This window comes from Panulirus ornatus, chromosome 14 (assembly GCF_036320965.1).
Source record: "Panulirus ornatus isolate Po-2019 chromosome 14, ASM3632096v1, whole genome shotgun sequence".
NCBI classification, from domain to species: domain Eukaryota; kingdom Metazoa; phylum Arthropoda; class Malacostraca; order Decapoda; family Palinuridae; genus Panulirus; species Panulirus ornatus.
In genome coordinates, this window is record NC_092237.1 from 11,377,342 (window position 1) to 11,394,737 (window position 17,396).

At 40.1% G+C, this 17,396-nt stretch overlaps 1 protein-coding gene across 2 annotated transcripts in view; it reads right to left on the reverse strand.

Moving 5' to 3' along the window:
* The window catches only part of LOC139753316 (uncharacterized), a 126,091-nt gene that overhangs the window by 42,424 nt on the left and 66,271 nt on the right, over window positions 1-17,396 (reverse strand). For both annotated transcript variants that reach the window (XM_071669631.1, XM_071669629.1), the window contains exons 16-18: window positions 12,153-12,467; window positions 6,311-6,385; window positions 2,203-2,290 (exon numbers count right to left, since the gene is read on the reverse strand). In XM_071669631.1, coding sequence (XP_071525732.1) covers window positions 2,203-2,290; window positions 6,311-6,385; window positions 12,153-12,467 — 478 coding nt within the window. The remainder of the gene's footprint in view (window positions 1-2,202; window positions 2,291-6,310; window positions 6,386-12,152; window positions 12,468-17,396) is intronic.

The window sequence follows — 17,396 nt, forward strand, 5'->3', positions numbered from 1 at the left end:
TATATCTGAATTTATAAAACCTTTGTCTAAATGACTTTTGAAGGTATTTATAGTCTTAGGATTCACCACATCTGACAGTAACTTATTCCAGTGCTCAGCACACCTACAGGAAAAGAAGCTTTCTTCCCACGTCTGTATTACATCTTTTAACTTTGAGTTTTATTCTATTTGTCCTCGTAACCACATTTTCTTGTACTTTAAAAAGATGTTCACAACTTACATCATTGAACTGGTTCAGAATTGTGAGAACTTGGACTGAGTTGTTGAAAAGTCTATGTTTTTTTAAGGAAGAAGAGATCTGATCATTTTAGCCTCTTTTTGTATGCCAGATTTCTAAGGGATGGGATCAATTTGTCGTGCATCTTTATACTTGCTCTAATTTTTCCTCATCTTTTTTATAGTTTGGGGACCAAAACTGGACTACATATTCAAGGTGTGAAGTGTGAGAATTGTTTCTGGTGTTATGTAACCTATGATCCTGGCTATGAAACCTAACATTTGGTTGCCTTTTTTACATGCTGCTTGACATTGTTGAGGGTACTTCAGAATGTTGCTAAAGGGCCTTTTCTTCATTTACTTTAGTTAGAGAGTTTCTGAATAGTTTGTAGTCATAACACATATTCTTATCTCAAAAGTGCATAACTTTACACCTGTCCACATTGAACTTCATTTGCCATCTGTCTGACCACTCTGCTAGTGAGTTTTGCAGTCCTCCTTGTTTACAGCTCTACCTTCTAGTTTAGTATCATAGGCAAATCTGGAGATCTTAGATATGAGAGTGAATTCAAGGTCATTAATGTATATCATGAAAAGAATGGGGCCAAGGATCAACCCCTATGGCACACCACTTGTTATGTCTAGCCAATCTTAGGTTTCACTATTTGATACTAAATGCTGCTTTTTTCTGGTAAGCCAGTCTCTGAACCCTGTACAGATTTCTTGCCTAATTCCATGTGATTTGAATTTATGCAAAAGTCTCTTGAGAGGTACTTTTTTTGGAAAGCCTTTTGGAAATCTAGATACACTGCATCAGAAAGTACTTTTTCATCCCAATTCTGATAAATAGCATTAAAGAATTCCAGCAAATTTGTCAGGCAGGATCTTCCACTGCAGAAACCATGTTGGTTGTCTGATATATTTTTGTGATCTAGAAATGTGACAATTTTATCTAGTTTTATTTTTTCCATTGCTTTACCTAACACTGACATAAGGCTAAATGGGCAGTAGTTCAAGGCACACTTTTTGTCTCCTTTTTCATATACATAGGAGTAACATTTGCTCGTTTCCCGTGAGTTGGCACCTGACTATCTGATAGAAATTTGCTGAATATTTTTGATATGGGGTTTATCTGCTGTCTCCTGACCTTTAAAAATCTTGAAGCTGAGTTATCGGGACTGTTGGATTTGTCAGAATTTAAGTACTTCAGAGCTCTTTATCTCTCTAACCCTCAACTCTTCATCAGATCCTTGAAATATTTTCATTGGATGTGGTATTCAAGACATTTCTTAAACTATGAATACAAAGGTAAAAGAATAATTTAGTATGGTAGCCATTTCCTTGTTGTCAGTAGTTAGTGTGTCACGTTCATTTTGTAATGGTCCAATTCCTTCTTTTAGTGTCTTACATACACATGGCTGAAAGAAGAGGCTAGGATGTGATTTTCTGTTTATTTGAAGGTGTTAGTTGAAGTGGATTAGACTGCAATGAATAAATAATTTTCTTGTTACACAGGTTTTGAAAGTCAGTGTTTGCTAAGCAGTTGGTGATTATTCTAAATGTTCTGTTTTGTGTAGTTTGAAGTTTTGTTTTGTTTGGTTTTGAAACAGTCAGTGACCAGGTAAATGAAGTAGTTCTGAGTTAAGGAGAGGACATAAATTTGTTTACAGACTTTCTGTTCATGTTGTGATATAGAAAGGGAATGTATGTCATGCTGTGAATGGGAGTGTTTATCATTCAAAGTAATAATAGAGTACAGGTTGGTTTCACATCTGTTAGGTGATGTATGTGGGGATGCAGACATTGTGTTTTGAGTAAGTCAGTAAGTGCACTGCATGATGTAGTACTGTATATCTGTCACTGGTCATGTAGCATTTGGGTACCATTATAAAAACTAACAAATGAATAAAGACAAATACATTTTCAAATACATCAAAAAACATACATGAAAATATGTAAATGTATAAAGAGTATAATGAAAATTACCTCACATGATGATTGTTCCTTTGCTGCCTGCACCATGAGAGCATTCCCTTCGGTGTTGTTCATTTCTCCTTCGATCGAGATCCAGTTTCTAATAAATGCACACATAAAATGTCTTATCATTATGATATTACAATCTTTTATATTACAATCTTATCAACATATGCAAGACAAACATCTGAAATTAAACAAACTGATAACTATGTAATTATTAGATTTCTCATGTTTATGTTCAACAAACTGATATGTAATTATTAGATTTCTGAAGTTTACGTTTAATGTAATAAGAGTATATATCTAATTTCCAATACCTTTTAACATCCTTTTGTATCATTCTTAGTATGCATCTGAATACTTTCTGATATCTGTAAATATTCTTTTGCATTATTCCAAGTATGCATTAGTCAAATTTCTGATATCTTTATATATTCTTTTGCTTTATCATCAGTTTTAATATGTGTGTTGGAAAGTCTTATTTGTGTTAGAATGAATATTTGGGCTATAGAAGCATTTTCTATTTGGTAATTAAAACAAACAAATGGCATATAAACAGAAGCATAGTACAAGCAGAGCAGAGCATTTCTAAAGGTTCTAGAGCTCAATTTTTCATGTTATTCAGAGTATGGCCAAATGGTGGATTCCTTTACGAGACTGCTTGCAAGACTACAAAAAGTCATCAGCTTCATGCTTTTGGACTGTGAAAAGTCTTCAGTTCTCCAGCTCCATACACTATTTAATGTGTACTTCAATACAAACAGCATGGGTCTTGTGTAACCTCTTCAACCTATCACTGCAGTATTCAGGTAAAGCTGTGTCCCATGCACATTCAAAAAAATTTATTTTTTTTCCTCCCCTTATAGCATATATCTACATTTATCATACAACACTGAAAAAAAACATAACCAGAAAAGTAGTATACTTTCCTCTGTATTGTGCATGAGGGTGTTGATTGGATAGGAGAGGGCTCTGGCAAGTAGCACAGATCCTCACTGTCTATTCAAGTATATGATGATTAGGATATTTTCCCCAGGTGTAATATAATTCTACATTTGATGTCTTGAAAACCTTATTCGCTTCAACATACATTTTCAAAGGCTGTCACACTTACATGTTATTACTTTGTAATCTCCCATTTGGCCTTGATTACCATCTGTAGACATCTGGATATGGAATTATCAAGGTTCCTGCAGCATTCTAGGCCCATATTTTGGTTCCACAGGATCTTCATCTCCAGAATGATTGAAGGTATTGATGAGGTGTTGCGGAAAGCAGCCACATGACTATGTGTTCAGAGTGCCCAGCGAGACTAGAAATATCATATGTGCCCACATTTTCTCGATTCCAGAAGAGAATTTGGGCTTTCTCCTCCTTATAGAGGTAAGAGCAAATAGCCTGAGGCACATTGAGGCAGGGTGCCAATGCTCACACCCTTAGAAGCACTAACCTTAGTAACCAAATGTACAATGATTTCACCCTAGATATATCACATGCTTGTAACTAAAATAAACCTTAGCTGTGTATCCCTTGGAAAATATATGAGGGCGGATAAGGTCTTTAGCAGTCCCAGTACACCTAAATACATCACATACTATATAGTTTTATACCGGGTGTGATTTCACACATCCCATATGCATAATTTACCTATTTCCCTATTTCTTTTACATATGCATATTTTTCGTATCTAATATACCTTACCTATGTACAGGTTGAACCTCTTTTAATCCAGCAACACTGGAACCTGGCCATTGCCAGACCACAGAAAATACCAGAAAACAGAAATTGACCACCAAGTTAACCCCCTATGAACATATTTGCCCGACCCCTAGTCTTGCCAGCTCATTCCACATTAATATTGCTGTGTTATCAAAGGTAGAACAAAGCTTAAAACAGGAAATAATACAACCACTAATGCTTCCAAACAAGGTTTCTATAACATCAGACTACATAAGAAGTACCTCCAGATGGAGACTCTGCAATATCTTGGGCAAGGTTTTTTGTGGCATACAATGCCAATACAGGGCGCATTCGTCACCATTATACACTTGTTCTGGGGCTGAGTTTTCCGCTGCCACTAACTGTGCAAATTCATCCATAAACTTTGTCACAGCTTTGTGACCAATAATCAATGTAACGAACTACTATAGGTTGGTAGTTGGCTTTGGTCAACTTGTTATTATTGTTGTTTTATTGTTATCATCAAGGCAGCCAGCCCGTGCTGTGTCAGTCACAGCCAGGCAGCTGGCTCATACATTCTTTCTTGCCCTGTACACACTGCTGTTAGTTGTTTAATAGAGAATTAGAGTTTTCACAGATTCGTTTAATACAATCTCACACTACAAGCTTCTGTATCAGCACTTTGCTTTTCACCACACACACTATGTACTGAAATTCCATGTCTCCACTTAAACTTGTGAAACCATCCTTGCGAATATTCAGTCATAGTCTAGCTTAGTTCTCTATGAAAAACTTTGGCCTGCTCAATAAGCATCTCCCCAGAAATGCTTACACTTTCATTAAATGGGAGCTTAAACTACTTTAAAAGTGCACTGTCTAATTCTGTGCTCCTAGCACCTTTCAAAAATTTCCAAAACTTTAAACTTTTCTGGCTTTCATTTTCAGCAAAAAACTGAATATAAGAAATCAACAAGACTTAATTAGCTCAGAGGCAATGTAAACAGGTTTTGGTGCCTTAGCACTTCTATCAGTGCCGCCTGGGTGGCAGATCCACAAACTAATGGCAGCAGATTTAAAACATGCTGGACCACAGGAGTTGGTGGACCAAAGAGGTACAACCTGAATTTATGTATCAATTACAAAGAGAAAACATTATCTACACAATTTAATGAAAATAACCTTATATCAAATTTCACCAAAAATCGTCTCTTACTATAAAGCTGTCTAGAATAGTTGCTGCATATGCCATGATGAAGCAATTACACCTTGATAATTTATTGAAGGTGATATATGATATTTCTTTAAGCTGTGTTGCTAATTGCCAGTAAGGGCTATGGATAAAATGTGGACCCACATATAAGCTGGGAATTTAAGAAGAGCCAGGAAATACCAAAGCCACAACCTTGGCCCAGAGCACTGTCCTACATTACCTCCTATTAGTAGCAGGGAGCATGGAAGCGGTAAAATGGAAGAAAATTACTCAGTTAACTTCTGACAACTTTGCTTTTCAAAATAAGTTGAATGTCAATCTAAAATCTGTTCAACACACATCTGCCACAACTACAGCTTTTGGCAGCAGGATTAACTTCCACCTGCATGAAGTGTGCATTCTCTACTAAATAATGAAAATGTAACTGGACCTTTTCTTTCAGTTTTTCTTTTTTCTTCCTATCAAGGCAAATCCATATAGTTTTTTCATACATATTCATTATTTCCCAAATTAGTGAGGAAGGATCACGAACAGATTACTGAGCTTTAGAGGGAAAATCCTCATTTGGCCCCCTTTTCTGTTCTTCTATAAAAGTAAAAACTCGAGGGGAGGATTTCCAGTCCCAACTCCCATCCCCTTTTAGTTGCCTTCTATGACATGCAAGGAATACATGGGAACAATTCTTTCTCCCCTATCTCCAAGATAATATAGAATATTTTCTTCAATGCTTATTCGCCAAATCCTGTGTTAGCGAGGTAGTGTCAAGAACAGGGGAATGAGCCTTGGAGAGAAAATCCCCACTTGGCCCCTATCTCTGTTCATTCTTTTGGAAAAATAAAAACTGGAGGGGAGGATTTCCAGCTCCCCACTCCCATCCCTTTTAGTTGCCTTTTATAACATGCAAGGAATATGTGGGAAGTATTCTTTCTCTCCTATTCCCCAAGGATAATATAGGTTATGTGTGTAATCAATATTTCTTGAAACCAACATCTAATAGCATGAAATAACATAAGACAGCTAGAGACTGAGTGTGAACGAATGCGGCCATTTTCGTTTTTCCTGGCGCTACCTCGCTGAAGCATGGGGAAACGATGCTGTTTCCTATGAGGCGGGGTAGCAGAAACATCTGCTTGCTAATAAACATAGTTCTTAGACAAACTGTCGTATAGTTATCTCATAGAATTAAAAGAAATCAAAATCAAGTGATCATTTTATAACTAAACTCACCTTGCTGTGAGGACATAACCAGTGAGGAAGACGAGGAAGACTGCATAAAATGCCAGTGTTGAATAGTAGACAAACCTACCCAAAATCATGAAAGTGTTAGTACCAGAGTAGAAAATGTTTCTCAAAGCTTTAATATTTTTTCATTCTGTCTTTACTAAGTTAGAAGATAATAATAGGTTTATGACATAGGCATCTCTCAGAACAACTACATTTTTTAAGAAAACTTTTCTTTTACCTCAGGGTTTGCATCCTAGGAAACAAACTTTATTACGATACTGATCAGAAACTAATGAACTATATTCAAAGAAATGCCCAATTAAATGTAACTCAAAAAATATACTATATAGCAGGTATTTCATCTAAATTATATAAAAAAAGATTACCAAATTTAATATAACCCATTCACTATGGAGGGTGCATATATATCCAAGCACTGTGTTTTCTATTCATAGCAGAAGGGATGTATATGATAACATCTCTTGAAATGCCTGCCTATGTCATGAGACAAAACATATGGCCATTAATTCTTAGGCTTTTATCCCATGCACTTTTAATAGATGCTACAGCCTACATGTTTTTTCCATACATCAGTCAGTTTGTGTGAAAATCTCAAGAAGGCCCATGCCCTCTCATTATGTAAAAATTTGTGAAGAGTCAATTATCAGGTGGAATTACAAACTACTGGACAGTTCATAGTATATATATATATATATATATATATATATATATATATATATATATATATATTTTTTTTTTTCATACTATTCGCCATTTCCCGCGATAGCGAGGTAGCGTTAAGAACAGAGGACTGGGCCTTTGAGGGAATATCCTCAACTGGCCCCCTTCTCTGTTCCTTCTTTTGGAAAATTAAAAAAAAACGAGAGGGGAGGATTTCCAGCCACTCCCTTCCCTTTTAGTCGCCTTCTACGACACGCAGGGAATACGTGGGAAGTATTCTTTCTCCCCTATCCCCAGGGATAAATATATATATATATATATATATATATATATATATATATATATATATATATATATATATATATATATATATTTGTTTATGGATGGGGTTGTTAGGGAGGTAAATGCAAGAGTTTTGGAAAGAGGGGCAAGTATGAAGTCTGTTGGGGATGAGAGAGCTTGGGAAGTGAGTCAGTTGTTGTTCGCTGATGATACAGCGCTGGTGGCTGATTCAGGTAAGAAACTGCAGAAGCTGGTGACTGAGTTTGGTAAAATGTGTGGAAGAAGAAAGTTAAGAGTAAATGTCAATAAGAGCAAGGTTATTAGGTACAGTAGGGTTGAGGGTCAAGTCAATTGGGAGGTGAGTTTGAATGGAGAAAAACTGGAGGAAGTGAAGTGTTTTAGATATCTGGGAGTGGATCTGGCAGCGGATGGAACCATGGAAGCGGAAGTGGATCATAGGGTGGGGGAGGGGGCGAAAATTCTGGGAGCCTTGAAGAATGTGTGGAAGTCGAGAACATTATCTCGGAAAGCAAAAATGGGTATGTTTGAAGGAATAGTGGTTCCAACAATGTTGTATGGTTGCGAGGCGTGGGCTATGGATAGAGTTGTGCGCAGGAGGATGGATGTGCTGGAAATGAGATGTTTGAGGATAATGTGTGGTGTGAGGTGGTTTGATCGAGTAAGTAACGTAAGGGTAAGAGAGATTTGTGGAAATAAAAAGAGCGTGGTTGAGAGAGCAGAAGAGGTTGTTTTGAAATGGTTTGGGCACATGGAGAGAATGAGTGAGGAAAGATTGACCAAGAGGATATATGTGTCGGAGGTGGAGGGAACGAGGAGAAGAGGGAGACCAAATTGGAGGTGGAAAGATGGAGTGAAAAAGATTTTGTGTGATCGGGGCCTGAACATGCAGGAGGGTGAAAGGAGGGCAAGGAATAGAGTGAATTGGAGCGATGTGGTATACCGGGGTTGACGTGCTGTCAGTGGATTGAATCAAGGCATGTGAAGCGTCTGGGGTAAACCATGGAAAGCTGTGTAGGTATGTATATTTGCGTGTGTGGACGTATGTATATACATGTGTATGGGGTGGTTGGGCCATTTCTTTCGTCTGTTTCCTTGCGCTACCTCGCAAACACGGGAGACAGCGACAAAGTATAATAATAATAATAATAATATATATATATATATATATATATATATATACATATATTTTTTTTTTCCTTTCCCTGCCCCGCTGCTGCCTCCCGCGCTTGCGAGGCAGCGCAAGGAAACAGACGAAAGAAACGGCCCAACCCACCCCCACACACATGCACATACACACGTCCACACATGCAAATATACACACCCACACAGCCCTCCACGGCCCACCCCAGACGCCCCACATGCCTCGACTCAATCCACCGACAGCTCGCCAACCCCAGCACACCACATCGCTCCAACTCACTCCACTCCCCGCCCTCCCCCACCCTCCCGCACGTCCAGGCCCCGACCACACAAAATCCCCTTCACTCCATCTCTGCACCCCCAACCTGGTCCCCCCCCTCCTCGCTCCCTCCACCTCCGACACACACATTCTCCCGGTCAATCTCTCCCCACTCACTCCCTCCATGCACCCATATATATATATATATATATATATATATATATATATATATATATATATATATATATATATATATATATATATATCTTTTTTTTTTATACTTTGTCGCTTTCTCCCGCGTTTGCGAGGTAGCGCAAGGAAACAGACGAAAGAAATGGCCCAACCCCCCTCCATACACATGTATATACATACGTCCACACACGCAAATATACATACCTACACAGCTTTCCATGGTTTACCCCAGACGCTTCACATGCCTTGATTCAATCCACTGACAGCACGTCAACCCCGGTATACCACATCGCTCCAATTCACTCTATTCCTTGCCCTCCTTTCACCCTCCTGCATGTTCAGGCCCCGATCACACAAAATCTTTTTCACTCCATCTTTCCACCTCCAATTTGGTCTCCCTCTTCTCCTCGTTCCCTCCACCTCCGACACATATATCCTCTTGGTCAATCTTTCCTCACTCATCCTCTCCATGTGCCCAAACCACTTCAAAACACCCTCTTCTGCTCTCTCAACCACGCTCTTTTTATTTCCACACATCTCTCTTACCCTTACGTTACTCACTCAATCAAACCACCTCACACCACACATTGTCCTCAAACATCTCATTTCCAGCACATCCATCCTCCTGCGCACAACTCTATCCATAGCCCACGCCTCGCAACCATACAACATAGTTGGAACCACTATTCCTTCAAACATACCCATTTTTGCTTTCCGAGATAATGTTCTCGACTTCCACACATTCTTCAAGGCCCCCAGAATTTTCGCCCCCTCCCCCACCCTATGATCCACTTCCGCTTCCATGGTTCCATCCGCTGCCAGATCCACTCCCAGATATCTAAAACACTTCACTTCCTCCAGTTTTTCTCCATTCAAACTCACCTCCCAATTGACTTGACCCTCAACCCTACTGTACCTAATAACCTTGCTCTTATTCACATTTACTCTTAACTTTCTTCTTCCACACACTTTACCAAACTCAGTCACCAGCTTCTGCAGTTTCTCACATGAATCAGCCACCAGTGCTGTATCATCAGCAAACAACAACTGACTCACTTCCCAAGCTCTCTCATCCCCAACAGACTTCATACTTGCCCCTCTTTCCAAACTCTTGCATTTACCTCCCTAACAACCCCATCCATAAACAAATTAAACAACCATGGAGACATCACACACCCCTGCCGCAAACCTACACTCACTGAGAACCAATCACTTTCCTCTCTTCCTACACGTACACATGCCTTACATCCTCGATAAAAACTTTTCACTGCTTCTAACAACTTTCCTCCCACACCATATATTCTTAATACCTTCCACAGAGCATCTCTATCAACTCTATCATATGCCTTCTCCAGATCCATAAATGCTACATACAAATCCATTTGCTTTTCTAAGTATTTCTCACATACATTCTTCAAAGCAAACACCTGATCCACACATCCTCTACCACTTCTGAAACCACACTGCTCTTCCCCAATCTGATGCTCTGTACATGCCTTCACCCTCTCAATCAGTACCATCCCATATAATTTACCAGGAATACTCAACAAACTTATACCTCTGTAATTTGAGCACTCACTCTTATCCCCTTTGCCTTTGTACAATGGCACTATGCACGCATTCCGCCAATCCTCAGGCACCTCACCATGAGTCATACATACATTAAATATATATATATATATATATTTATATATATATATATATATATTTATATATATATATATATATATATATATATATATATATATATATATATATATATATATATTTTCTTTCATACTATTCGCCATTTCCCGCGTTAACGAGGTAGCGTTAAGAACAGAGGACTGGGCCTTTGAGGGAATATCCTCACCTGGCCCCCTTCTCTGTTCCTTCTTTTGAAAAGAAAAAAAAAAAAAACGAGAGGGGAGGATTTCCAGCCACCCGCTCCCTCCCCTTTTAGTCGCCTTCTACGACACACAGGGAATACGTGGGAAGTATTCTTTCTCCCCTATCCCGAGGGATATATTTATATATGTATATTTTTTTATGTGTTTTTTTTTTTTTGCTTTGTTGCTGTCTCCCGCGTTTGCGAGGTAGCGCAAGGAAACAGACGAAAGAAATGGCCCAACCCACCCACATACACATGTATATACATACGTCCACACACGCAAATATACATACCTACACACCTTTCCATTGTTTACCCCAGACGCTTCACATGCCCTGATTCAATCCACTGACAGCACGTCAACCCCGGTATATCACATCGATCCAATTCACTCTATTCCTTGCCCTCCTTTCACCCTCCTGCATGTTCAGGCCCCGATCACACAAAATCTTTTTCACTCCATCTTTCCACCTCCAATTTGGTCTCCCACTTCTCCTCGTTCCCTCCACCTCCGACACATATATCCTCTTGGTCAATCTTTCCTCACTCATTCTCTCCATGTGCCCAAACCATTTCAAAACACCCTCTTCTGCTCTCTCAACCACGCTCTTTTTATTTCCACACATCTCTCTTACCCTTACGTTACTTACTCGATCAAACCACCTCACACCACACATTGTCCTCAAACATCTCATTTCCAGCACATCCATCCTCCTGCGCACAACTCTATCCATAGCCCACGCCTCGCAACCATACAACATTGTTGGAACCACTATTCCTTCAAACATACCCATTTTTGCTTTCCGAGATAATGTTCTCGACTTCCACACATTCTTCAAGGCTCCCAGGATTTTCGCCCCCTCCCCCACCCTATGATCCACTTCCGCTTCCATGGTTCCATCCGCTGCCAGATCCACTCCTAGATATCTAAAACACTTTACTTCCTCCAGTTTTGCTCCATTCAAACTTACCTCCCAATTGAATTGACCCTCAACCCTACTGTACCTAATAACCTTGCTCTTATTCACATTTACTCTTAACTTTCTTCTTTCACACACTTTACCAAACTCAGTCACCAGCTTCTGCAGTTTCTCACATTAATCAGCCACCAGCGCTGTATCATCAGCGAACAACAACTGACTCACTTGCCAAGCTCTCTCATCCCCAACAGACTTCATACTTGCCCCTCTTTCCAAAATTCTTGCATTTACCTCCCTAACAACCCCATCCATAAACAAATTTGTAATCCACCAACCTGAATTATACAAAAAAAATTAAAATCCTGTAACTGTGTGTTACATGCATATCAATACTGCAAAACAACAAAAGCTAATAACTAATGACAAGATTTTCTAAACACTTATCCCATTCTAATTCAAACTTTTTCACAGTAAATTTACCTGCCATAATTCATCCACTTGTGCTTGACGAGAGAGATGGAGACTGGGTGAGCCAACAGATTCAGGCGTTTGTACTTAACCATGAGCATTAGTGGATGGTTACCTTTCAGTTCCCTTGCATCATTCGTATAAGGCTCAGCATGCTCTAACAACTGCCCATCTTCATCAAATGCAGATTCCAGCGTTGATGAGGAAGCAACAGAGTCTACATCACTGCCATATTCTAATGTTGTGTAAGTATCATCCACTAGCTCAAAATTGAACAATACAGCAAATCTTTTGTCATCTGAATCCATACCGTTGGTTGATGTGCACCTAAGGAAAAATCATATCTTATTATGATCATGAAAATGCCACTGTTTTACATGGCTTAAAAGTAACAGTCAACAAAATTTAACTTGGAATTAAGGAATTCAATAGAATAATTAAACTACAAGACTTAAGCAATGCGACACTAGAACCCTATGAACGAAAGACCCCTAATAAAATGATCCTTACTTCCTGTGTCTCCTGATATGGAAGATGTTTTGACTACAAACCTTAAACTACGGTCTTCTTCAGCTGACAATCAATGCGGGGACTGTGGTCTTCATCAACTGACGCCTGATTAAAAATCATAAGGTTTACCTCCTACCCTCATGGAGAAGTTTTATTTGCATTTATCAATCCACTTCCTATAATCATGAAAAGGTGAAATCTACAGTATATAACTTATTTCACTACAACTAATATACAAGTTAAATATAATGTCTATCATACGAGAAAATGTATCATTATATGGATGGGGTTGTTAGGGAGGTAAATGCAAGAGTTTTGGAAAGAGGGGCAAGTATGAAGTCTGTTGGGGATGAGAGAGCTTGGGAAGTGAGTCAGTTGTTGTTCGCTGATGATACAGCGCTGGTGGCGGATTCATGTGAGAAACTGCAGAAGCTGGTGACGGAGTTTGGTAAAGTGTGTGGAAGAAGAAAGTTAAGAGTAAATGTCAATAAGAGCAAGGTTATTAGGTACAGTAGGGTTGAGGGTCAAGTCAATTGGGAGGTGAGTTTGAATGGTGAGAGGCTGGAGGAAGTGAAGTGTTTTAGATATCTGGGAGTGGATCTGTCAGCGGATGGAACCATGGAAGCGGAAGTGGATCATAGGGTGGGGGAGGGGGCGAAAATTTTGGGAGCCTTGAAAAATGTGTGGAAGTCGAGAACATTATCCCGGAAAGCAAAAATGGGTATGTTTGAAGGAATAGTAGTTCCAACAATGTTGTATGGTTGCGAGGCGTGGGCTATGGATAGAGTTGTGCGCAGGAGGATGGATGTGCTGGAAATGAGATGTTTGAGGACAATGTGTGGTGTGAGGTGGTTTGATCGAGTAAGCAACGTAAGGGTAAGAGAGATGTGTGGAAATAAAAAGAGCGTGGTTGAGAGAGCAGAAGAGGGTGTTTTGAAATGGTTTGGGCACATGGAGAGAATGAGTGAGGAAAGATTGACCAAGAGGATATATGTGTCGGAGGTGGAGGGAACGAGGAGAAGAGGGAGACCAAATTGGAGGTGGAAAGATGGAGTGAAAAGGATTTTGTGTGATCGGGGCCTGAACATGCAGGAGGGTGAAAGGAGGGCAAGGAATAGAGTGAATTGGAGCGATGTGGTATACAGGGGTTGACGTGCTGTCAGTGGATTGAATCAAGGCATGTGAAGCGTCTGGGGTAAACCATGGAAGGCTGTGTAGGTATGTATATTTGCGTGTGTGGACGTGTGTATGTACATGTGTATGGGGGGGGTTGGGCCATTTCTTTCGTCTGTTTCCTTGCGCTACCTCGCAAACGCGGGAGACAGCGACAAAGTATAAAAAAAAAAAAAAAAAAAAAAAAAAATATTCTTTCTATTTACTCTCTTTTATTTATACTTAACTGCTGTCTCCCGTGTCAGCGAGGAGGTGCAAAGAAACAGATGAGGAATGGCCCAACCCACCCACATGCACATGTATGTACATTAACACCCACAAATGCACATGTACATACATATACATTTCAACATATACATACATATACATACTCAGACATCTACATATACACACATGTACATATCCATACTTGCTGCCTCCATCCATTCCCGTCGCCACCCCGCCATACACGAAATAGCATCTCCGAAGCAAGGTAGTGCCAGGAACAGACAAAAAATGCCACATCCTTTCACACTCAGTCTCTAGCTGTCATGTGTAATGCACCCAAATCACAGCTCCCTTTCCACATCCAAGCCCCACAGACCTTTCCACGGTTTACCCCAGATGCTTTACATGCCCTGGCTCAATCCATTAACAGCATGTTGACCACAGTATACCACATCGTTCCAATTCACTCTATTCCTTGCACGCCTTTTGCCCTCCTGCATATGCAGGCCCTGACCCCCCAAAATCTTTTTCATTCAATCCTTCCACCACCAATTTGGTCTCCTGCTTCTCCTTGTTCCCTCCACCTCTGACACATATATCCTCTTTGTCAATCTTTCCTCACTCATTCTCTCCATGTGTCCAACCATTTCAATACACCCTCTTCTGCTGTCTCAACCACACTCTTTTTATTACCACACATCTCTCTTACCCTTACATTACTTACTCGATCAAACCACCTCACACCACATATTATCCTCAAACATTTCATTTCCAACACATCCTCCCCTCCTCTGCACAGCCCTATTTATAGACCATGCCTCGCAACCATATAACATTGTTGGAATCACTATTCCTTCAAACATACCCATTTTTGCTTTACAAGATAATGTTCTCACCTTCCACATATCCTTCAATGCTGCCAGAACCGTTGCTCCCTCCGCAACCCTGTGACTCACTTCCGCTTCCATGGTTCCATCCACTGCTAAGTCTACTCCCAGATATCTAAAACACCTCACTTCCTCCAGTTTTTCTCCATTCAAACTTACCTCCCAATTAACTTGTTCCTCAACCCGACTGAACCTAATAATCTTGCTCTTATTCTCATTTACTCTCAACTTTCTTCTTTCACACACTTTACCAAGCTCAGTCACCAACCTCTGCAGCTTCTCACCCGAATCAGCCATCAGCTGATCTTTTATATGTAAAGGAAAAAAAATGCATAGGTATGCATTCAAAAGGGTATAATTGGTGTACATGGGGTGCTCAGTGTTGTAAATGGAAATGGTGAAGAGCTTGTGGATTTATGTGCTGAAAAAGGACAGGTGATTGGGAATACCTGGTTTAAAAAGAGATGGAGGAGAGATGGTCAAAGGGCATTATTGGGTTATGTGTTAATTGACAGGCGTGTAAAAGAGAAACTTTTGGCATGTAAAAGAGAGACTTTTGGATAACAATGTGCTGAGAGGGGATGTCTGATCACTATCTTGTGGAGCTGAAGGTGAAGATTCTTAGAGGTTTCCAAAAAAGAAGAGAGAATGCTGGGGAGAAGAAAGTGGTGAGAATAAGTGAGCTTGGAAAGGAAACTTGTGTGAAGAAGCACCAGGAGAGACTGAGTGTAGACTGAGTGTAGAATGGCAAAAGGTAAGAGAAAATGATGTGAGGGGAGTGGGTGAGGAATGGGATATAGTTAGGGAAGTGGTGATGACTTACGCAAAAGATGCATGCAGCATGAAAAAGGTGGGATGTGGGCAGATAAGAAAGGGTACTGAGTGGTGGGGCGAAGAAGTAAGGTTGTTAGTGAAAGAGAAAAGAGAGGTGCTAGGATGATACTTGCAAGGAGATAAAGTAAATGACTATGAGATGTATAAAAGAGAGGAAGGACGTCAACAGAAAGGTTCAAGAGGTGAAAAAGAGGGCAAATGAGAGTTGAGGTGAGAGAGTATCATTAGATTTTAGGGAGAATAAAAAGATGTTTAGGAAAGAGGTAAATAACATGCGTAAGACAAGAGAACAAATGGGAACATCGGTGAAGGGGGCAAATGGGGAGGTAATAACAGGTTGTGATGAAGTGAGGAGATGGAGTGAGTATTTTAAAGGTTTGTTAAATATGTTTGATGATTGAGTGGCAGATATAGGGTGTTTTAATCAAGGTGGTGTAAGAAGTGAGAGGGTCAGGGAGAATGGTTTGGTAAACAGAGAAGAGGTAGTGAAAGCTTTGCAGAAGATGAAAGCCAGCAAGGCAGCAAGTTTGGATGGTATTGCAGTGGAATTTATCAAAAAAGGGGGTGACTGTGTTCTTGACTGGTTGGTAAGGATATACAGTGTATGTATGGATCATGGGGAAGTGCCTGAGGATTGGCAGAATGCATGCACAGTGCCATTGTACAAAGGCAAAGGGGATAAAGGTGAGTGTTCAAACTACAGAGGCATAAATTTGTCGAGTATTCCTGGGAAATTATATGGGAGGGTATTGATTGACAGGGTGAAGGCACATACAGAGCATCAGACTAGGGAAGAGCAGTGTGGTTTCAGAAGTGGCAGAGGCTGTGTGGTTCAGGCGTTTGCTTCGAAGAATGTATGTGAAAAATACTTAGAAAAACAGATGGATTTGTATGTAGTATTTATGGATCTGGAGAAGGCATATGACAGGGTTGATAGAGATGCTTTGTAGAAGGTTTTAAGAGTATATGGTGTGGGAGGTAAGTTGCTAGAAGCAGTGAAAAGTTTTTCCCAAGAAAGTAAGGCATGTGTATGAGTAGAAAGGGAGGAGAGTGATTGGTTCCTAGTGAATGTTGGTTTGTGGCAGGGGTGTGTGATGTCCCCATGGGTGTTTAATTTGTTTATGGATGGAGTAGTTAGAGAGGTAAATGTAAGCATTTTGGAGAGATGGGTGAGTATGGAGTCTGCTGTGGATGAGTGGGACTGGGAAGTGCTTCGGGTGAGAAACTGCAGAGGTTGGTGACCGAGTTTGGAAAAGTGTGTGAAAGGAGAAAGTTGAGAGTGAATGTGAATAAGAGCAAGGTTATTAGGTTCAGTAGGGTTGAGGGACAAGTCATTTAGGATGCAAGTTTGAATGGAGAAAAAATCTGGACTTTGCAGTGGATGGAAACATGGAAGCAGAAGTGAGTCACAGGGTGGGAGGAGGGAGCGAAGGTTCTAGAAGTGATGACGAATGTGTGAAAGAAGAGAATGTTATCTTGGAGCAAAAATGGGTATGTATGAAGAAATAGTGGTTCAACAACGTTATATGGTTGTGTGGCATGGGCTATAGATAGGATTGTACGGAGGAGGGTGGATGTGTTGGAAATGAAATGTACAAGGACAATATATGGTGTGAGGGGGTTTGATCGAGTAAGTAATGAAAGG